General features: G+C 39.8%; 2 protein-coding genes across 3 annotated transcripts; both read left to right on the top strand.

Moving 5' to 3' along the window:
- The first annotated feature begins 1,290 nt into the window (after positions 1-1,290).
- On the top strand, positions 1,291-9,210 carry LOC148729272 (uncharacterized). 2 transcript variants are annotated; one of them, XM_088724647.1, is made up of 3 exons: positions 1,291-2,085; positions 2,434-2,467; positions 8,713-9,210. In XM_088724647.1, exons 1-3 carry the CDS (start codon positions 1,966-1,968, stop codon positions 8,817-8,819), a joined length of 261 nt encoding a protein of 86 aa, XP_088580773.1. In that variant the 5' UTR covers positions 1,291-1,965; the 3' UTR covers positions 8,820-9,210. The 2 variants fall into 2 exon arrangements, with proteins under 2 accessions (XP_088580773.1, XP_088580772.1); XM_088724646.1 differs by lacking the exon at positions 8,713-9,210 and adding an exon at positions 4,161-4,647 and having other exon boundaries at positions 1,512-2,085.
- Positions 9,211-9,326: 116 nt separating this feature from the next.
- Positions 9,327-13,853, top strand: LOC111329127 (transmembrane protease serine 2). Its single transcript, XM_022933739.2, has 5 exons — positions 9,327-9,506; positions 10,985-11,079; positions 11,668-11,850; positions 12,389-12,574; positions 13,300-13,853. The coding sequence occupies exons 2-5, from the start codon at positions 11,010-11,012 to the stop codon at positions 13,746-13,748; spliced, it is 888 nt and encodes a 295-aa protein (XP_022789474.1). The 5' UTR covers positions 9,327-9,506; positions 10,985-11,009; the 3' UTR covers positions 13,749-13,853.
- Positions 13,854-22,911: the final 9,058 nt, after the last annotated feature.

Below are 22,911 nucleotides of genomic sequence, written 5' to 3'. Positions count from 1 at the left end.
TTGTTGAAACCCATTTGAATTTTCCCTGCCAATCTCTGTTTCGAGAACTACAGTAAAAAGATAGGTCACTGTGCTTGCTTAAGAGATGTGATGGCAGGCCAACCTTACCCAGTCACGCGCGTTGTTTTATCGGTTCACAATACAATTAGCATTTAACGAGCGCGCGTTGGATATAAGATGATAGATAGCCAATGAGGCACGTAGCGCCGAGTTGGATATAATCATCTCATATCCGACAAGCGCGAGTGGGATAATTGTTTTATTAAAAACGCCCCTAAGATATTGAACAAATCTTACCAAATTACCAAATTAGCTCACTTTTAATTTTAAGCTGACGCGTACGCTTACCGTATTTGTAGATTATGGTATATTGGCTCATGTACCATAATGATTAAGCCAATAAAAAGTCTTGAATTGTATTATCCAATGATCCAGTTTTTAAGAATATGCAATATCTGGAAGCAAGGGCTTTCGAAGCAACACTTCGAAAAAAAACCTGATAGGGATAAAGTCTCGGTACTGAAAACGTTCCTCGACTCGTTGCTTTGAACGTCATAACTTGCATCCTCAATTTCCCCGGCTTCTTGCACGCTTTAATGGCTATCTTCTTTTCCTTTCGATCAATTTTTTTCTATCATTTTTACTTAAACAGAGTAATGAGTACAGCAAGAATATGCAGTCAAAAATAGGTCACCATGCTCGTTCATGAGCACAAGTCCTTGTTGCCTGTTTACCTCGTCCATTGATTGTAAAAAAAGAATAAACAAACAATTCGCCATGTTCTCGGAATGTGGATTTACTTATTCACCAATAGTTTTGGATTATTCACAACTTCTCTAAAGTGATTTGTGGACGTCTATTTTTGGCCGGCGTGTATGATCGACCTAACGCGTTTGCGTGCAAGAAAAGACGCCCTGTCAAAATTTCTAATTACGCCCAAATCCTTCACTTATCTCCTAACTTTACGTGCGGTGTTGGATACGCCTGAACAAGCAAATTATGTAATTATTTGGCCACCTGGCATGTTTGACTAATTAAGGATATCTCGGGCTGTTTACCCTTTCTCATTATCTCACAATGCTGAGACAGTTGTAACTGTAGTTTGCGCAAAGAATAAATGAAGTGTATTGCTGCTGTTAGTGAGATACTGATAATTTAATTACTTTAAATACGAAGGATCGTTAAGGTTGGTCATTCGTGACCCATGAATCATCAGTCATGCTTGGCTGGATTTAAAATCTTTGAATTCACCTAAAGAGTTCCGTACGCCACAAACACCTCCAGAAGTAATGGTTATAGCAACGCCGAAGAATCATTCACGTTGTATAAAAAAATGGCCTGGTAACAAACGAAAGATCAAGGTCATATCGAAGTTTTGACACAGAGCTAGGTGTCATGTCGATAGGTGGTTCTCGAAAAAGATAACTTTGTAAAAGCTTTGTTTTAAGGTCAAAAAAATCTCTAGACCATGTAAAAAGATTCAAAGTTCATTCCGTTCTGCGTGCCCTTCAATTTTACAACTCGAGACTGTTTTGACCCGGGACGATCTGACTCCCGGGTCAAACAAATTGACTTGCTTCGAGGAGCGGATGGAACGAAACGAATTGGAACGAATGGATCGTGGAACGAAACGAATTGGAACGAACGGATCGTGGAATGAGGTGATCGGAAAGCGCGAATATCAGAGAGATTTTGGGTGGATCTCGTAGAAAGTCTATATTGGCTCTGGTTTAATTGCTGAACAAGCTTTTTTTCCATGCCAAAAAACGATAGACCGTGTTTCAATTCAAAGTTTCAACATCATGAACATTCCACTTCGTATCACTTAACTCCACTGAAAGATCACCCTTTAAAGATTAATTAACCAGGCTCAACAAAGACTTTTGATCTGGTTATCAAGGTGAATAGCGTCACAAAACATTGCATCTCTCTAATTGAATATCTCCGAGGGTAGGGAGGAATTTAATGAACACCAAAATAATTCGAGAATTCTCTACTAAGAGCGTGCACAGGGAAAGGAAAGTCACTCACCTTGAGTACTTCGAAGAGGAAGCATCTCCAATTCTTAAGCCGGCCTGTCTAAAGGTAAGTTCTCCACTAGGCGTTCGTGACTTTAGAGGCTTTTAATAGCGCGCCTCATATCGATTCTCTCGTAATTTTGTTCACTTGCAAGTTGTTTACGCAGTTACTTTGCAGGATGAGTTTTCCTTTCCCAAGTTCACCGTTTAATATCCTGCCCCCAAAATAAAGAACATCGCATATATTCTCTTTGCCACTACCCATCCAATGCTCATAGTGATGGTTCAGAGAATTTGGTTCACTGATATCGTAGCAGTCTTCTTGTAGATATTTTTTTCGTTGTTTTCAGCACTTATTGGGTCATTTGAGTACTGATTTTGTGAGGTCAAACTGATCATTCTTTTCCATTCTTAGGAGTCAAAGGGTGGAACGAAAAGATCATTGCTAAGTGAGTAAAGCAAGATTGAATTCTATTCGAGAGGTCTAAAAGAAATGAGGGCGTGGAAATTCAATCATTTAAAGTGGTCTCACGCGACTTTAGGGAGCTTTAGAAACGACGACGGCGACGGCAACGAAAACTCGTGTCGAATTCTAACTCTTCGATTTTGTAACTCTTTTGAGGTTATTCCGATGTGTTTCACTCAGAAAATGCTGGCGAACTATTCAGGGACTATGTCACTACGAACGGCGTTAAAGTAAGGAGAAATAAAGAAAAATTAACCGTCATGCGCTCACGTTCTCGAGAAAACCTAAAATTTGGTAATTTCACGTTGTTTTTTTTGCCGAGAACGGCAGAGAAATATACCAAAATGTTAAACGCACGTGCAAGTCGATTTTTTTTGCTCATTAAGCCCATTGTTTTCTGCCGTTCTCGGTGCCGTTGCCATGCCGCTTTCGTTGCTAAAGCTCCCTTATTAGCGCAAGGGCGAGTCTCACACTCGCGTCAAGCACGTGTCAAACGCATGCTCTTCTTCTTCACCCCCGCTTCACGCTCGCTTCACGCTCACCTGAATATGCAAACTCTAAATGCGATCCAATTGTCCAATAACGCGTTTTTCCTTAAAAGATATAAGTCAGGTTCTTCATCGTTTTAACCCAGCCATGAAAGATTTACAAGAGCGTTCTTTTTACTATTTTATTCTTATATTTGAATAGCATGCACACGAAAGTTGTTTTTAAGAGGCTCTGGTTTTGCCAGGGTAATCCTCTATGCCTAAAAAAGTAACACTGCTTGCTGAGAAATCATTGAGCTTTCGTTTGACACTACATTTATGGATCAGACACACAATACCAAATTTAATAACATCAATCTGTCAAAGAGCTGGTCTTTAAAGAGCCCATTTTGAGGTTATTTGAAAATATCTATATGAGTGCATAAAAAATTACCAGGAGAGATTCCCAGCTTTTTAGCGTATTCGGCCTTTGGCAGTGCGGCGGAACGTAGAGGTCTTTAGGGGAATTTAATTACATTAGGCAAGATACGATGCGGAATTCTCTGCCATTTTAACGGAGTCACGTAAAAAAAACCTACTTAAAATGTTGCTATAAAAATCTCAAGAGGCATAGTTGTTTTTAACTCGTTTGGCAGAGAAGCCCGATCCTTTCAAAGCTCAACAAAATGTAGTGCGTCTTCCTCATTCAGTTCGTGGGAATTTCCACCATGCCGTAAATGGCTTAAGACACAATGACGGTTCAAAGACATCAATCACGACTCTTGAGCCCAGTGGAGGCACTCGTGATATCTCGAAAGGAAGCCGTTTCAAGTTTTGTTGCAAACAACAAGTTCAAGAGCGATAAGCTTTAAGTGACCACTAGTGAACTTTTTTTTTCTTTTTTGTCTTTTTTTTTTTGTTTACAGGACCTTGAAGAATGGCTAAAATTGGATTGATTATTGTTCCTTTACTCTTGTTGTCCATCGCGAGTCTTGGTAAGATTTCCCAAAATGCAAATCTTGAACATTTTAGAGTGTGGTAAACAGGGAGCAGGAGCCAGGAGGAGTGTTTGGGATAAGAAGGGAAAAAGAATGTGACCGAAGCCACATCATTACGAGAGATATACCCCAACGCTAGCACTATTACTGAAAACCCAAATCCCCGATGTTCTTGTCGCTAACAAATTCATTTTCTTAATTCTTATTTCAGTGCAGTGCAGATCTGCAAAAATCTGTGACTCGGAGTCAGAAGTCCAGGACCTTGCCACAACCGGAAGACCTTTGGGAGCCGCATGGTCAGAAACAGTGCAAATAACAACGGGTTATCCCAATGACCCGGGCAGGAAAACTCAATGTAGATATCGATGCAGACGATCTTGCATAAGTTCGTTCAAATGGAAAGGCTGCATAGCCTTCGCATCATAAGTTACAGCTGGTTACAGTTCAAGTTGCCATTGCTGGGGATACAAATCACTGCCCTCGTTCGGACCTGACGTCTCAATTGGAAGCGCCACTTACTTAGACGGGTGGTGCGTGGCGGAATTTTTCAGCAGTGAGATGACGCTGTGAGTGCGTAGACCCCAGTCTTCGCTGTCCCGTAGATGTCGGCAAGGCTTCTCCGCTGCCAGCTTAATATTCTAGTGTATTGATTTAGGCATAACAAGTGATTCGTGTAATAAATTTGTCGTGATAATTGAGTTTGGAATTGATTAGATTTGCCTTTGTTCTGCATCACAGTTTAACTATTAAGAGCGTGTCCACGAGAAAACCGGGCAGGGGCGATAAAGCTCAAATCGCCCATTTGGCTCAAACTTGGCACAAATGCTAAATATCATGAAGTAACAAACGTGTGAAAATAATAACTTAAGATAACTCGAACTTTACAAGAAATCTCCCAGAGAGTGTCGTTTAAACATGAACGAGGAGAGAATCTTTGAATAGCACAAGTTGAGCCCATTTTGAAAACTTTTTTCGCAGCCATATTTGGATTATGCTCGAGTAAACGCAGCAGTTGATGATGAACATCTATTCAATGGCGCTTGTAGTCGAGCTTCCTCACAAAAGAAATCTAGGAGGAGACTTGATAGTACATACGTCTCTGTGGTGCCTCAGTTGCAACTTTTGGCTCGATATCATTTGTTAGAGAAGTAGCCATTATGCCAACAATGTACCAGATTCGATTTGCTTCGTTGCCTTGCTGAAATAATAGGGACCTTAAGAAACCACGACGGCGACGGGAACGAGGACGTGGAAAAACAAGAGATCTAATTGGCAGAACAATAGTTCAGCACGTGCATTTTGAAACTTTGTACATTTCTTAGCCGTCCTTTGCAAAACAACAACTTGAAATCGCCAAAATTTGCGTCGTCTGCGAACCGAAACCGCGACGGCAAATTATTTTAATTTCTATTTGGAACTCAACGGCTACTTTATAAGTCATGCTGAGGTTGAGCTGTGGCGCTGTATGAGACAGTAAGCTCCTGCAGCCATTTTTGAAATTCTAACTAAGAGTAGAAATTCATTTTTTAATCGAAGTCTTCCTTGGCGTCGCCGTCGTGGTTTCTTCAAGTCCCTAATAAACGCGATGAGAGCTCTGGGATTGATCGATCGAAATTATTGGTTTTTTTACTGCGTGATGCTTATCGACTTACATGATGTGTGTTCCTGACAAAAAGATAATTTAATGCCCTGGAAGCTGATGTAAATCAAAAGGACAAACCGCCATCGTTGCTCACATCGCGCCTGCAATTTTGTTCAGCGGTCAACTTTGACATTAATTTAGCATGTTGTGGTTTTAGTCTACAAAGTTTAAAATGTAACAAAGATTTACGGCTACCAAAATATTTGACTTGCTATTTGTTAAGTTTGAGATAGTTACTGGTTCACCGAAAAACAAATAAGCCGGCGATATGTTGGTCCCCAACCGACCCAAGGAATTAAAAAGAAAAAAATGTTTAAAAAACTGACACGTTTGTAGAAATCAATTACACATTTTATCCGAGGTTTTCTGCTGATGTAATCTCGTGCTGTCTATCAGATCATATCTGACTTTTCGTCAAGACGTACCTTAGAAATTGCTCCCTGTAGCCTTACCGACTACTGACTCCTCCCTAAAAAGGAAAACTCGCCTAAATTATATTTTTATCGTAGTTTGCATTCATTAAAGAAGTAGCGTGCGCACGAAATTTTTCCGAAGGAAACCCGCGAAAATGAAAAGTAACCCTAAGTCTTGGATATAGGTACAATGAATATATGAAGTTCATATATTCGTGCATCATACGTATCTTGGATATAATATATCTTCCTTTACTAAAAATAAAGATTGCTGATTTCCAAACACAGACAATGTTGGAAGGTTGCTAAAGGATCACTAGATCCCGTGGTAAACTAGTTCTTTTAGTTTCTCTGTCTTCATGATCGCCGGAAATATTATTGAGCGGTCGAGCGTGTATGTTATATAACCTGTTACAATGTGGCCGGGGCAGAGAGGCTGCCGGAATATATTATGCACTCCGAGGCCGATATTACAAAAGACAGCAAGAGATTACATATCAAATGTCTTTGCCATTATTAAAACACATATACAAAAAAGTACAAAACATCATTAATATCCGCTTTTCGAAATTTCAAAAAGTTTAATAATATAATGATATCTATAATAATAATAATAATAATAATAAATTATAATTTATATAGCGCTTAGCAAGCCTCTAAGCGCTTAACAATGTTTTCCGGGGGACTTAACAGACTGCTTGCAGAAGTTTACAATTTTTTTGTGAAGAACAATTTAACAGATGCCCCTTATTTCAGTAAACAGGCCAGACCACAACTCTTTGCGATAAATGTGTGGGTTCTTTAACGTCCCCTGCTAACCAGCACAGAGAAGATGCGGGAGACGGGGCGTGCGGTTTTTTCGTCCTTATCTGAGAACGAATTTATTAGGATTTAACTTTTATATCTATTTTTAGTGTAATTTCAGAGCTGAGCAAAAAGTTTCCAGCAATCTGATTGGTCGAGCGGTTCCTTATATAACGCTATATAAACCGCTCCACGCGGTTTATATAAAATGTTAAAATAAAATGTTAATAGATGTTACTAAAATGTTATGATTTTAGAAATTTCTCTGTTGTTCAGCTCTGAAATTATACTAAAACAATTAATCGCCTCAGGTTCGGTGAATATTGTCGAATAACCCCCTCGACTTCGTCTCAGGGATTATTCGACGATATTCACCTCGCCTTCGGCGAATAATTGTTAAGTATCTATATTTTGCGGAAGTTTTTAATGCTATCGTAATTCAACTATTCGCGTCTCTCATGAATTTGGGTTTTTGACTTTTATTATGTTATCTTTGTGTTCATAGTTTGCGATTTTATTTCCCGAGGGCCACAAGTTTATGAGCCTTTGGGTATGAAATGTTAACCCTCTTTAAATGAAGTCTTTATAATTATTATATTATTATAACGGTTCGAAAACTGTCTTCTAGGTAAGACAAAAGATCGACTATGGGAGCCCCAGTTTTGAAAATAACTCAGTTTCGTGGACGCACTCAATAACTCATTTCACATACAGGGATCTCCTCAGTTGTTTGCCCAGCAAATCAGAACTGAACAATTTTACATGCATGTTATTCGCTAAGACAGCCCCAATGTGTCCCCTAAATAGCGAGTTCGTTTCTGTCTTGTATTCTTATGGAAAAGCAGATATGTCGAGATATATGACGGAGAATCGGAGATCCAGCACCTTTACACAACCGGACCACCGCCGTGCGAGGCCAGGTATAGAAAAACTCCCCAAATTACGACGGGTTACCACAGTGCTCCAGCTAGGAAAACATCATGTAAATACCACTGCGAAAGGTTGTGCACAAGTTCTTTCACATGAAATGGCGGATGCATAGCCTTCACTTCGGGGGTAGAAAAGGGTTGCGCTTCGAGTTGTTATTGCAAAGGATATGTTTTTATGCCTTCTTCGAGCCTGACGTCGGGAAAAGTAAAGGCGGTAACTTCCTAAATGGGTAGTATATGGCGCCATTTTTCGAAAGCAATAACACGTTTTAAGCGCCAAGAGTCCAGTCCTCCCTGCTTTGCAGATGTTCGATAAAAACTTTTGCTGCCAACTTATCAAGTGTATGAACTTTTTTGTAGCATAGATATTGACGTGATAACTTTGTCATGATAGTAAAATGAGTTCTAAGGTATGGTCAGGAATGACTACCATTCAAGTTTAGAATAAAATGGTGTGTTTTTTAAACATTACACTTGATGTTGGTTTGATACCTGAGCTAAGAAAGGTTGAGTAAGAATTGTCTGACTGACTGATTGTTGACTGATTGACTGACTGACTAACTGACTGCAAGCGGGCCTGCTCGTTTAATCTAGTTTTAATGGCCCCCCTCCCCCGAAAAAACCCGCCATCCGGAACTAACTGAGAGCCTAAAACAAGCTATTAGTAAAGTGTTAAGAATTTCGTCTGGGTGTCTGGGGGTTATGTCATAAGAAATTAAGAAATTCTATTTTAGCCAGAAGTTTATTCGTCAAGCCTTATGTCTGTTCTATAAGGGACGATTAAAGAGCAAATGTTCGAAATGCATTTGTTTTCGCAATTTTGTACAGAAGGTAGATATTGTACCAGCGAGTCTTCTTTTGAACTTTTGAATAAAAAAGGAGATTGGGCCGTTTTTTTCTGTTTTAACTGTTCTAATGCACAACATTCGTAATTGTTTACTTTCATTAATGCAAAAAACTGTCTTCATTTCCTAGGTTGTGCACTCATCAGCGACATGAATGGTGGGTTAATTTTTGACGTGAAATTAATTACAGTGAACTCGAAAAGGACCATGTGTATTGCGCTGTGCGGAGAAACTTGAGAACTTTAAGGTAATGTTGCGGGTAAAAAATCAAAGATTAATCAGTCAAAAAATGCTAAAACTAAGATGAAAAGTGTAGAAACTTATCAACGATCAATTCACGCTTTGTGTACAAGGAAAACCAAAGTCAAGACAAGTCTATCGGTTTCATTGAGAGCGAAATAGGCCAGATGGCATTAAAAACAATCTTTTGATCATGCTAATAACAGAACGGATCCTTCAGACAAATGGGCGTCGCAAAGATAATCAACAAACAAAAAATCATCTGAGGAAAGATTGAAAAAAGTTTCCCCAAACGTACAGAAATGAAAAGGAAGAATGTTACTAACGCAATCACATACCAAGTATTGATTGAAATACTTGGGGCCGCAAAGTTCCGAGTCCCTCGACTTTTTCCCATGATACAGCTCCTCTAAAAGCGAATATTTCCAATAATTGATTATGTCTACTTAACCAATCAAGAGAGCCTTCATCAAAAGCTCTTTTTCACCTGCTGTTATTGTTTTGGTTCTCGTATGAAAAGTTGTTTCGCGCGTGTGGTAGCTTATGCCACGCGACGTGACGAATACGGATTTATGTTTGTTACCAAAAGATTTACCTGTAAAAGGAATTGATCCTAAAAACCCTAAGCTTATTTTAGAGTTGATCACACCAGCAGACCTGAAAGCCCTTTTGTGATCGTTCGAGGTGAGGAATTTTGACATGGCTTCACATTAGATTATATTTTCGTTTTAGCACTCAGCCGTTTGGTGAGCATTGAAGAGTTTTATCCCGACAACAACAGCAAGTAGGATAAAAAAATGAACAATTATTATAACCCTCTTCCTATAATCTGCCGTTGATCAACTCCGTAGAAAAATTACAAAAAAAATATCTCGTTCACGGTAAGTGCGGATGTTTTCATTTTCAAGTAAGAAAACGGTTGAAAGCAGACGACAAGGAGTTCAACTTTTGTCACGCTTTTACCATCTGTCGTAAGCGTTCTGCATAACCTTTTCAGTCCTTCTAGCTTTGGTTCAAAGAAACGGCAATAAGTTCATCAGTACTGAAAGTTAAAATCAAAAATAAAGCTTTCTGGATTATACGACGTTTTTCAGGATCATCTTTCAAAGCCGACGCTCTTACTTCATCGAAGAGTCAGTAAATCAGCGATACTAAGAAAGACACTTTTACTGAGTTACATGAAAGAAACCAATGATGCAAAAGTTTTACTTCTATTATTATTTTTTCCTTTGCAAAAATTATTTTGCATCAATTCAAAATCCTAAACAACGTGTTTGATGGTGTAATGAAACGGCGAGTTACAGGGTGAATATTTCGAAAATAATAGCAAACTTGGAACTTTAGAAAATGATATCTCACCTATTTAGTAAAGCAAAGATTGCATTTGTTAATTTATTTATTCTAGGAAGCATGGTCTAAACATCAGAAGAAGACGCAGAAATATTGAATACTTAGTCCAATTTCCTTACGCCTGTCAAATATGCAAAACTGTCATGTGAACCACAAAAAAGCGAAGTTCATTCGGTGAACATAGACGCTTGAATCGAAGCGGGTCTTCCTTGAACGAAAATTTTGCGATCTTCCTGGCTTGAGTTGGTCACTCTTGACCATTTTTCACTGAAACTTATTTTGTAAGGATCGAAAAAGTGAATTAAAAATGATCAAAGACAACATACTGAAATGGCCGGCTTAGAATATCACTCACACAGATAAGCGGTAATAGTTTATTAATTAATTCCAACTCATTGTTAGAAGTTTTTTTAAAACAAAGCAGAAGAACTGTTTTGTTTTAAAAGTAATGCCGCAGTTGAACAAACAACTCTTATGTTTTCTTCTGTCTGTACATGTCTTGTCCGATAAATAGATGTTTCCTTATTTTCTGCCATCTCATCTATGAGAGCGTGATTATAAGCCCAGCTGCCATACTACTGTATTGTGTTGTTCATCAGTTCCAAGCTCCAGGTCTCACTCCCTCTGTAAACGAGCCAAAAGTGGAGCAAAACAATGCCCAGCGGTTGTCGGGAAACGGCAGCAGCTTTTATTTCACACCATTTTTTGCCCGCCTATTCTGTCACTTGTTTCCGCTGACCGTGGGCCTGGCTTTAGCCGTGTTCTTAAAAAAGTGACATTCGTTAACTATGTCGATCTGTTCTCTCGCCCAGGTTTGACATCAGAACGTCGGCGAGCATGTGTAATACTGTCGGCATAGTCCTCTTGGCAACTGTTGTAACTCTTTCCGCCCAGGAACAGGTGTTAGGTTTGTACTACAAATGCTTTATACCTTTTACAAAGTGCGACGTTCAAACCTTGAAAAATTCAGTATTTTTATTTGTGCATCTCAATTTACTGAGACATCAAAATACGCACCAGCTGAAAGCTGCATCAGCCAGCTAAATATACTGAATTACATGTTCATTGCTTTCTATATCAAACGATTGGAGAACTCACCTTTGGTCGTGAGATCGTCGATAGATAGCTCACTGAACTGATATTAATTTTTCGCGTTTTGAATGAGTCGGAGGCAATCACAAGGTGAGCGTGAAAGGTTAGTCACGTGCGAGGGGTAGGAACGCGTAAAAAACGCACTCCTCGCGTCGCGCTTTCCTCCCCCTTGCCTGCCTCTGCCCGCCCGAAAAACCCAAAAAAAAAAAATTAATAGATAAATAAAATAACGACAAAATCTAGGGTGGGGAAATGAATTAACAGAAAGACAAACAGGCTAGATAGCCCAGTCATTTCATTTTTCTGATATTTTCAAGTCTAGGTCATAACTAAATTACACAAAATTTTAATAATATGTGCTCAACAAGTATTATGAATTAATTTTCGGTCAATGTGTTCCTAGATCCCGAGTGCGGTGCCAGGTATATCTCGAACGACATTGAGGCTAAGCGGATCGTTGGAGGCCAGATCAGTTCACCTGGGGCGTGGCCCTGGCAAGTGGCTCTATTGCAGAACAACACACAGATGTGCGGAGGTTCGCTTGTTTCACCAGACTGGGTTGTCTCCGCTTCACATTGTTTTGTGGGTTAGTTTAAGAGTATTATTATACAGTGGACCTGTTACTGTGAAATGAACCTGTATTCAGTGGGCCACTTTATAAAAAACGCATACGCGAGGTCATTCAACATCCTAGGCGCCATGCACAAGGACACGAAAAGCTATCTTGCTGATAAATTTGTACGAAGCCAACAGACTACGTGAAAAAAAGAGGCAATAAAATCACAAAACACCGCTCATCCCAGTTTGCACTGATCGGGGAACATTTGGGTAGAAATCAAGTACAAGATACTCCCGAGCGACTTTTCCAGCAAAAACAATTCTTCATCTCACTCATCGAGAATTAAGGGTTTTAGTATCTCGAACTATATTAGGTCTAATACGGGAGGAAATTTTAAATTTAGTTCTCTTAGTAAGTTCCTTAGAATGGAGTTTATTTTCCTAGATTAATGTAGTTTCACTTGTCCATTCCTTACGGGCAGATCTCGTACATGATTCAAAACAACTGAAAGCAAAAGTATCCTTGATATATTAGCAAGCTCGTATTTTACACTTCCTCGTTACAGGTACTGGATTGTCTAAGGATCCCAAGGACTGGACAGTAACTTTGGGAGAACATCATCTAAAAACCGAAGACTGGTTTGAGCAAGCTAGAAAAGTAAAAGCCATTTACCTTCACCCGCAGTATAAAACTTCTGCCAACGAAGTCAGTGATAATGAATTAAAATCAATCCCACCAGATTACGATGTTGGTGAGTGTTGCAACGTCTTCCAAAGGTTTCCTAGTTTCCAATCTCCGCGAGGCATTAGCATTTTTTAGACAAGTTTTCGTGCCCTTTAAAGGATCCCTTCCAACCACAATACATTGCGCGCGCGATATGTGAAATCCGCCATTTTCTCTGCCATCCGGTATTGGACAAGTCGTGAAGTGGAAAGAAATCCTCGTTCATCCGAGTACATTTGCCTCACTGAGGTCTTGAATTTCCTCAATCGCGTTCCAAATTTATTGTTCTTTCTATTTGACTAGTTATTTCTTAATTATTTTTTCTGTTTGGGCGCGCAGGGTGTTGTGGTTGGAAGGGATCCTTTAAGCAGGAGTCTCTGAGTCGTTTCGTACAAGTATCCTAACCCTTTTCAGGATTACGCTCACACGGACGATCAGACTGCATGATCAAAAGTAAGCGTCTTCTTGTTAACGTAGTTCTAAATTCTGAACTTTTCTTTAAAAAAGAACTCATCATTCATAATTTTTGAACGATCACGTATACAGTGGCCAATGCTTACCAGGTAAGACAGAAAATGGCACAGATTCCTTTTTGAAATTCCGCACTTGTGAAAAGCTACTTAATAGAATATGGATGGGTTTTTTAAGGGATATTATCCTGGAGACACCTATCTGAATAGTAGAAATAACTACCAAGCAACCGATACCGTAGAACGAAATTCATACTGTGCATTTTTCTATCATGTTTTGCAGCTGTCTTGCATCTTAAAACTCCCGCCATTTTAGACAACTTTGTGTCCCCGATCTGCCTCCTTCCTCCAGGCTTCAAGTTCCCCGCAGGCAAGGAGTGTTATGTCAGTGGCTGGGGTCACACCCAGTGGAGAGGACCGAAGCCAGACGTTCTGAGGGAGGGGAGGGTAAAACTTGTACATCCGGACAAATGCAACTCAGAGGAATCCTACAACGGAGCCATACACAACAGAGCACTGTGTGCTGGATTCGAGAAAGGCGGAGTTGACGCATGCCAGTATGACAGTGGTGGACCGCTGGCCTGTGAAGAAGAAGGGCTCTGGTATCTGACTGGGGTAGTTTCCTGGGGACATAAATGCGGTGACCCCCACAAGTATGGGGTGTACGCTGACATGGAGGTGATGACAGAATGGGTCAGAGAAATTATCAGTCAAGCAGAGAGTACAATTTAATCACACTAGATACTATAAAAGTAAAGTCAATAAGAATATAACCAATTTTGAAATTAGAAGAAATTTGAAAAATAAACAGCTAGGAAATGGATGTTAAACTTAAAATCTGACTGAAGTTGTTAGATCATGGACTTAAAATTACTCTCGTACAGACTGGATCGGTTGTTTTTGGGCATGGGAGGAGGGGGTTGTTACAATTCTTTGAAAAAAGGGGATCGTGAAAGGAGACTAAATATACTGAGACGTCCCCCATAACCATAAAAGGAGTATCTCTATTTTTTTTCCAAAGATTTCCCCTAAAAAGAGCAGAAATAATTATCACGTGAAGCGAAATTGATCACCAGATATTTGAGCTCAGTCCAAGTGGCTGACTACGTTAAGCTATTCGACCCACGCAAATTAAATGGTCCAGAGTACGGAAAATAACAACAATGTATCAAGCGAGAGTGCCAGAGCGGGAATTGAAGGAAACTTTTTAAATGTTTGAGCATCCATACGCTCTAGGAACAGAAAAGAGATACTTCAAATAATTTACTGTGCTCCACTAATCTACAAGTGTCAAACTGTCCATGGAACAAATTCAATGTTCCTGGATCAAGCTTAAAGTGAATAAGACCTAAACGTCAGTACAATTAAGACCTAAACGTCAGTGCAAAAAGCAACTGGAACTAGAAGATCGAAGTGATTAACATCATTGCACACGACTTACTTTGCCCATTTCTAAAACTCCAAACATCCTCCCTTTCAAAACAAGGGTGAGTAAACAGTAAGCTTTGCACCTGACCTCGTTTTAAAATAGAGGCTTCAGATATCATAGATAGGGTCATAATATTCTACTAAAGAATATTTATTGTATTCTTTTAGCACATCCAATACTAGTACATATCCTAAACCTGCAGTGAAAAATAAACAATTCCCACACGAAATGCCAATTTGCCAAAGTAATATGCAAATTCCTCGTGAATCATCGAATCGATGCAATCCCAGCCATTACACACCTCAGGTTCAAAGAACGCCAAAGCAAAGAATGCAACTGAATTAGAAGGAATATTGGAACTAATCCTGGATCCTTCAATGAGCCAGTATCCGTGGAAGACAAATTCGTTTGACTCTTGGGAAAATGTTTGGATCGAATAAGTCTAAACGCAAGAGAACGCTCTGATGTACACATGCGCCGCCTGATAACTGGACACATTTACAGTTAACTTAGCGGACATGAAATAAAAATCTGGCTCACGTCCCAACGGGAGGAGTGCAGGAATCATTGTGATTACTTTTTTTTAAGGGCAGATTGCCTAAAGTATTAAGGTTTGATAGCAAATTAAAGCTATAGATAGACAAGTTCAAAACATGGAACTTTGTTGCCCTGTTACTGTAGCAAGGAGGAATTTAGTCTGTTTGAAAGTTTATTAAAATCGCAAACAAAAATTACGTGATGCTTGCGAACGTTTCTAAGACGGACACACTCTCCTGGCGTTCCCAAGGGTGCCTTTTGTTTCACTGTTATGCAAAGATAAAATGGAAAATGACAACGGGTAGTAAATAGAATAAGAAAGATGGTAAATTTTTAGCTCTAGCGAAATATAGAGAGATATTTTTCGTCTTGTCACGGGCGTTGGACAAAGAAAACATTTTCAATCCACGTTGGATAGATAAGGCAAAAGGTTACCGGCAAATTAAAACTTTGGATAGACTGGTTCAAAACATGGAGTTTTGTTATCATGCTACCAAAGTGGAGAGGGATTTTAGAGTGTTTGAAATTACCTTAAGATTGCGATCAGAAATCTCGTGATCTTTAAGAACCTTTCTAAGACAGACACACTCCGAATGAGGTCTCGAGGGTGCTTAGGAAAGGTGTCACTGCTATGCAAAGACTAATAAAAGTGAGAAATTACAATGAAAGGCAAAGCGCTACAATTAAATCTCCTAACTGTTCTAAATCAAGCAGGCAGTGCATAGTAAATTAGTTTGTGTTTATCCTTCGAGGGGTAAACGTATCCTTGCCGCATATCTCCAGTTAAGGTACTGCTCAGATTTTCAGCTCCAATGAGGTTAGGTTTATCTGTTGACATGAACGACTTACTGTCGAACCAACTACCTGGTGCGTTAATAATAACCTCCTCCTGGTTAGCTCAATGGATAGAGCGCTGGACTGTTGTGCGGGAGGTCGAGGGTTCGAGTCCCGGCCGGACCAACACTCAGGGTCTTATAATAATTGAGAAGAATTTTCTACCTTTCTATAATATCAAGAAATGGTTAGATATTCTAGTCTTCTCGGATAGGGACGAATAAATGGAAGTCCCGTCTCCTGCAGGGTTAGGGGTAGGAAACGTTAATTTCTCACACACGAGATTACTGTATGGTGGATGTCCTCCCCTGGGGTGGGACGGGTGAGAGGATGGACTAGCACGAATGGTTCCTATGTTCCTTTCTTGTCCTTCCCCACTGCAAAAAACTTAATGCAGTGAAAATGGACTAAACTAAATTAAATTAAATTATAATCATGTTCATATCAGTCTAACTGAGGTTTAAGAAATTCTATTTGAGAAAATCTCGAGTCCATGATCAACTTTGCTGCCACACCCAGTCCGCACGCAGACCAGATTTTCTCTTTTTAAGCTTAAAAGTCGATAAGGTGATCCGTACACGTCTTCTTGGCATTTACAAGTTGGTTATTAGCTTATTTTCTTGACGGAGATGGAGTTTCAGGCGTGCAACAATAAATGCAACAATAAGCAACAATGATGTGTTGTTTGTTGGTATTTATCGAACCCCAAAAGTAACTGGCACTAATTGCTACCGTAAACTGGAAGAGGAATTTAATTCACTATGCATGTGGGCTACGATGGAATGTAACACACTCATACTTACGGGAGACCTCAACCTTGACAGATAAAGACCAGAACGCACAGAAGAGAAAATTTTGCTCAGTCTAGAGGAGGTTTATGGTCTGGAGTGTCTAATTAAGGATCCAACCAGAATTACGCCTACATCTGAAACTCTTCTGGATGTGATCCTTACTAACAAGCCAGAGCTTTTTAAAACAAGTGGAGTACTAAATCCAGGAATGAGTGACCACCATCTAGTGTATGGGATTATGAAGCATAGGGTGTCTCAGAATGAAAGAAAAGTAGTCACATTTAGGAGTAATGACTAAAACACTGGATGTTGAAAAACTAAATAAAGATTTATCTTGTGCTCCCTGGAACGTAATAGATACCTTTGATACTCTTGATGAGAAGTATCTTTTTTGGGAGTCCCTTTTCAACACCATAGCAGAGAAGCACATGTCTACTAAGAGAATGAGGTTTCGTAAAGTCGATGTGCCATACATGACACCTGAATGGAAAAGGGCAATCAAATGAAAAGGAAATTTGCCAAGAAATATGCTCAAAGCAGAACAGAGGAAAACTGGGAGCTCAAGAGAATATGGAGAAATAAAGCTACCAGCTACAGACGAAAAGCTATCAAAGAATATTGGAAACAAAAGGCAGGTGACCTTAGAGCTAAGCCAAGAGAGTTCTATAAAACCTTCAGGCCATTTCTTAGCGATAAGAAGCAGCCTATAAGCGAGATCCACATTAAAGCAAACGGGAGAATTGAGAAGGGCCAAGAAAAAGTAGCAAATGTTCTGGCAAACTACTTTTCTATGATAGCCAATGATATAGGTGGAGCAGGTGTCAATTGCTTAGCTGAGGATGGTTTGTCGAGTCATACAAGCCTCATTATAACATAACCAAAGTAAAGCGCGCGCTCTGATTGGTCAATTTAGCGTCCCCCATTTGCCCATGGGTGTACGCTGCTGACGTGAGCAAATGCAAAGACTATTTTTCCGCGCGCGCTTGTTTTTTCTGGTCACGTAAGATTTGTTAAATAAAAGGGAACTCTTTGGCTACAATGTATCAATGTTATGTTATAAAACAAATGGTAAACACCACAGCGTACACTATTGAGTTATGGATGCACTTGGGAGGTTTGCTAAGCACTCAAGAAGCTAGAGTCGCTCTCGGCTATCGCCTCGAGCGACTCTTACGCTTCTTTCGTGCTTAGCAACCTCCCGCGTGCATCCATAACTCAATAGTGTATGCTGTGGTGTTTACCATTTGTTAACTAACATCTGAAATGCAAATAAGAGCAACCTCAAGAACTTCTACTTTCAACCACTCAGTAGAAATTCAGTTAAGTTAGCCCTTGAGAAACTAAACGTTAGGAAGGCCTGTGGTTATGACTCCGTGTCTCCTAGAATGTGAAGGCTAGCATCAAGTGGCATAGCAGATTCCTTAACAAATCTTTTTAAATGAGTGTATAAGGAAAGGTGAATGGCCTGAAGCATGGAAGAAAGGAGAGTGGAATCCAGTCCACAAGAAGGATGACCGGCTGGATGAAAGAAACTATCGTCCAATAACATTGCTAAGTACAGTAGATAAGGTTTTCAAGTCTATGATGAGCATACAAGTGAATAACCATATTGATTCCAAGCTCGATCCCTGCATATCTGCATACAGAAAACAAAACACAGTTGTGAAACTACTTTGCTAAAACTGACTGAAGTTTGGAAGCTGACTGTGGATTCTAAGCAATTTATTGGAATACTGTCAACAGACATGAGTAAAGCATTTGATTCCCTACATCCATCACTCATGATAAATAAACTTAAGGCGTATGGCTTTTCAGAGGAATCACTCAGCTTGATGAGATCATATTTCTCCAAGCGACAAAACAGAGTCAAACTAAATGGAGTCACCAGCAGTTGGAAGGATGCTATTAGAGGATGCCCTCAAGGGTCATCATTTGGACCCTTACTGTGGAACATTTTTCAAAATGATATGAGCTATATAATAGATAATGCAAGCTTGTCAATGTACGCTGACGATCATCAGCTGTATGTAAAGGGGCATTCAGTTGACTGTGTGGAACAACTTTTAACTAATGGGGGGCACACCATATCAAAATGGTACAAAGAAAACTTTTTGAAGTGAAATTACGACAAGTACAATTTAATGTTATTAGGCAGGAAAAACAAAAATGAGGATAGTCCATCAATCAATATTAAGATTGATGAACAGGTTATTAAATCATCACCAGACTTGAAGTTACTGGGAGTAACACTAGATGATGAACTTAGTTTTAGTACTCATATAAGTGATATATGTGAAATGGCAAGTAGGAAAGTTGGTGCTCTAATACGTCTCAGAAAAATGATTCCCGGAGAAGCCAAGTTACAATTGTACAAATCAGCAATTCTACCGAACTTAACATATTGTCACATAGTGTGGCATTTTTGGAAAGCATCTGATGCAAGAAAATTAGAAAGGGCACAAGAACGGGCATTACGTGCTGTATATAATGATAGAAACGCTACGTACGAGAAACTCCTAGAGAAGGGAAGACTCTCTAGTCTTGAGAACAGACGGTTACAAGATATACTAATTTTAATGTATAAGGTTAAAAATTCACTAGCTCCAGACCATGTATGTAATATGTTTTTTCAGCAAGATAAGCATTATAACTTACGAAGTAATTTTCCTGTTCCAAGATATAATACTGTGAAGTATGGCAAGCACAGTATCAGATATTTAGGCCCACACATATGGGGCAAGATAAGCCAGGAACTACGCAGTAAGACCAGTCTTCAGGCATTCAGGAGAGGGGTGCGTGCTTTCAATGTGCTTGGCTTGCTGGATGGCACGTGTGGTTGCTGCGCATGCTCATCTTAAAGAGGTGGGTATGCATAGTGGCTTTTGCTGTGTGGCTGCCTGGTGTATTGGGAGTGTGCTCCCCTACCCTCTATTTAAATTCGTCTTATTTAAATTTTCTAGACTTTTAACTTTCTAAATTCTGTATATACATTCTATTGCTGCTTATATGATTGTCTGTAACAATTTTATATATTGATACTTTTCATATATATTAATGATATTTTGAGAATATATCGTTAATATTTTTACATATACTTTATTAAATCTTATATTATACTCATGTTATTCATTTATAGTGTCCACAATTAGCTTTTAGCTAAATATCTTGACACTTCAATAAAGTTTATTTATGTGTGTGAGTGTGAGTGTGTGTGTGTGTGTGTGTGTGTGTGTGTGTGTGTGTATGTGTGTGTGTGTGTGTGTGTGTGTGTGTGTGTGTGTGTGTGTGTGTGTGTGTGTGTGTGTGTGTGTGTGTGTGTGTGTGAATGTTTAAGAGATTGCTCCTCCAACCAGCCGGCAGTTCAGAGATCTGAGTGCTTGCCGGTGGCTTGATTTCGTCACGTAAAAAATTACTGAACGCGATATAGAATTTTGTGACTTCCATTTTATGTATCTTGTGTAATTTAAGTTGTCAAATGTTATCTTTTTAACATTTGTTTTAAAAACTTACGCGGACTAATTGACACCTTCGAGGTAACTCTTTTAGTTACAACGTGAAAATTGCTATTTTTGCTGATGGCGATTTGCACGAGATTCGTGTGACACGTCGTTTCATAATGATGACCTTGTCGACAGGTCAACTGATGGATTCTTCGTGCATTTCACGTAATTTATTCACATCTCTTTAAGGCAGACAGTGGTGATGATACTCCTTCTGCCTTTGAAGAATCACTCAGCTTATTTGCATCTTAATTGTTTGGTCGAAGAAATTTTAATCAGTCTCAAGTTGATCCTTTTTGTGTCATTAAAGCGCATAAGCTCCTTCTGAGATATAGTGGACTTGAAAGGAAGCCATGACATGAGGTTAATTAGACTTAGGGCGTCACAATGGTTAATCCTGGCTAAATTCCTGTTGGGCTCATTTCTACTTCGTAAATTTTTGGTGATCAAATTTCTGTACTGGTTACAAATAATCCAGTCAAACGGTTAGCTCAATTGGTTAGCGCCGGATTTTGTTGTGCGGGAGGTCGAGGGTTTAAGCCCCGGCCAGACCAATACTCAGGGTCTTAAAATAATTGAGGAGAATTTGCTACCTTTCTATAATATCAAGAAATGGATAGATATTCCAGTCTTCTCGGATAAGGACGAATAAACCGTAGAACCCGTCTCCTGCAGGGTTAGGGGCAGGAGACGTTAATTTCCCACACACGAGATTACTGTGTGGTGGATGTCCTCTCCTGGGGTGAGATGGGTGGGTTTATTGAGCCCGTAGTAATTGGCGCAAGCTGTTGCGGTGTCCTTGCCTGTCGGCGAAGCTAATAAACTAAACTAAACATCTTTTTTTTTTTTTTTTTTTTAACCAAATGGCTTCTAGGAGATACAGTTCCAACGTTGTTCAAACATGAAATTTTTCTTGCTTCTTTTTCTGCGATGACTTTTAGAGTTAACTTGTAAAAAGTATTTCTGACTTTTTATCGTTTGTGATGAAATCCCTTCACGGGGAACAGATTATCGGCTTAAGTTTCCCTCGCTTCCATCGTATGGCTTCGTGGCTAAGTTAACGATCACGCTAAACAAGTACCAGGAGAGTTACTCAGCTTTTTAGTAGAATCGCATCAGTGAATAAAATCTTGCATTCTGATTGGTCAGCGAAGCGAGGTATTTAGCATGGAATTGCGAGTTGAAAACGAGGCTAAGTGGTATTGTTTCGCATCTACTAATCATAACAATTTTAAGTAATGCTGTTTCCTTTTTTTTAATCATTTCTATTCAGTTGTGCGATTCAAGAAAAATCCATTACTTCACTCGTGAATTCCGCATTTTAAAATTCACTTGAAAGCCGATATCGAACGAATCGCGAAGCGATGAGTGCGATATCGGTTTTTGCGTGCAATTTAATGCGGAATTCCATCGTCAAGTAATGAATTTTCCTATAAAACCCTTGGTAATACGGCGGACCGTAAAGGTTATCAAAGGAATTTAATTAAATTTATCAAGATACAATCTGTGATTCCCTGCCATTCTAACCAAGTCATATCAAAAAAATTGCTCAAATTCCTGTTAATAACTTCAAGAGGCATAGCTATTTTTAATTTGCTTGGCAGAGAAGCCCAATCGTTTCAAAGCTCCAAATATATGGCGCGTCTTCCCCGCAACGAAAGAAACGGCTTCCTTTTGAGATATCACAAGAGAATTCTCTTGCCGGGATGTCATTATTGCCTCCTGTGTGCCCAAGAGTAATGATTCATGTCGTAAGACGTCGTTAAGTCAAGTCTGTCACTTGGTTATGATAATAGAAATGGCTTGTTACCAAAACTTCCTAAGCCGCAAACTGAACACAAAGTTCGAGAGCGATGAGCTCGAAGTGACCAATGGTGACCACTTGTAAACCCTTTTTTTTTTTAGTTTACAGGATCCCTAGGAATGGCTCAAAGTGGAATGATTCTTGTTCCTGTACTCTTGCTGTCCATCGCGAGTCTTGGTAAGATTTCCCAAAATACAAATCTGTAAATCAAAATCTTGAACATTTTAGAGTGTGGTAAACAGGGGGCAGGGGCCCGGGGCAGGGGCCCGGGGCCTGGGGCCTGGGAAGATTGGAGCCCAGAACGGAGGAGTATTTGGGGTGAAAAAGAAAAGAGAAGGAATAAGAAGGAATGCGACCAAAACCACGACATAACAAGAGACATACCCCAACGCTAGCACTATTAATGAAAACCCAAATCCCCGATGTTCTCCTCGTTAACGAATTCGTTTTCTTAATTTTTATCTCAGTGCAGTGCAGATCTGCAGAAATCTGACTCGGAGTCAGAAATCCAGTACCTTGCCACAACTGAAGACCTTCGGGAGCCGCTAGCCTGCGTTGCAGCCGGACGTGTGACACAATCCCCAGTATACCGGCGGTTTAGACTGTCTGCGACGCAGGCAAGTAGCCACATGGTCAGAAACAGTGCAAATAACAACGGGTTATTCCAATGACCCGGGAAGGATGTAGATACCGATGCAAACGGTCTTGCATAAGTTCGGCCAAACGGAAAGCCTGCATAGCCTTCGCATCACAAGTTACATCTGGTTACAGTTCACGTTGCCTTTGCTGGGGATACAAATTCCTACCCCTCGTTCGGGCCTGACGCTTCAATTGGAAGCGCCACTTACTTTAACGGGTGGTGTGTGGCGGAAATTTTCAGAAGTGAGATGACGCTGTAAGTGCCTAGACCCCAGTCTTCGCTGCTCCACAGATGTCGACAAGGCTTCTCCACTGCCAGCTTTTAAATAATCTAGTGTATCGATTTAAACGCAACAATTGA

This window comes from Stylophora pistillata, chromosome 6 (genome assembly GCF_964205215.1).
Source record: "Stylophora pistillata chromosome 6, jaStyPist1.2, whole genome shotgun sequence".
NCBI classification, from domain to species: Eukaryota; Metazoa; Cnidaria; class Anthozoa; order Scleractinia; family Pocilloporidae; genus Stylophora; species Stylophora pistillata.
The sequence above is the reverse complement of the archived record's forward strand: the minus strand, read 5'-3'. Positions and strand labels throughout refer to the sequence as shown.

Bases quoted from the DNA above. Each gene is read 5' to 3' on its own strand.
- LOC148729272 (XM_088724646.1), top strand. From the start codon at position 1,966: ATGAACACCAAAATAATTCGAGAATTCTCTACTAAGAGCGTGCACAGG. The intron at 2,086-2,433 runs GTAAGTTCTCCA...TTCCATTCTTAG, and splicing joins TTAAGCCGGCCTGTCTAAAG to GAGTCAAAGGGTGGAACGAA. The intron at 2,468-4,160 runs GTGAGTAAAGCA...TTCTTATTTCAG, and splicing joins AACGAAAAGATCATTGCTAA to TGCAGTGCAGATCTGCAAAA.
- LOC111329127 (XM_022933739.2), top strand. From the start codon at position 11,010: ATGTGTAATACTGTCGGCATAGTCCTCTTGGCAACTGTTGTAACTCTT. The intron at 11,080-11,667 runs GTTTGTACTACA...ATGTGTTCCTAG, and splicing joins CGCCCAGGAACAGGTGTTAG to ATCCCGAGTGCGGTGCCAGG. The intron at 12,575-13,299 runs GTGAGTGTTGCA...CATGTTTTGCAG, and splicing joins CCCACCAGATTACGATGTTG to CTGTCTTGCATCTTAAAACT.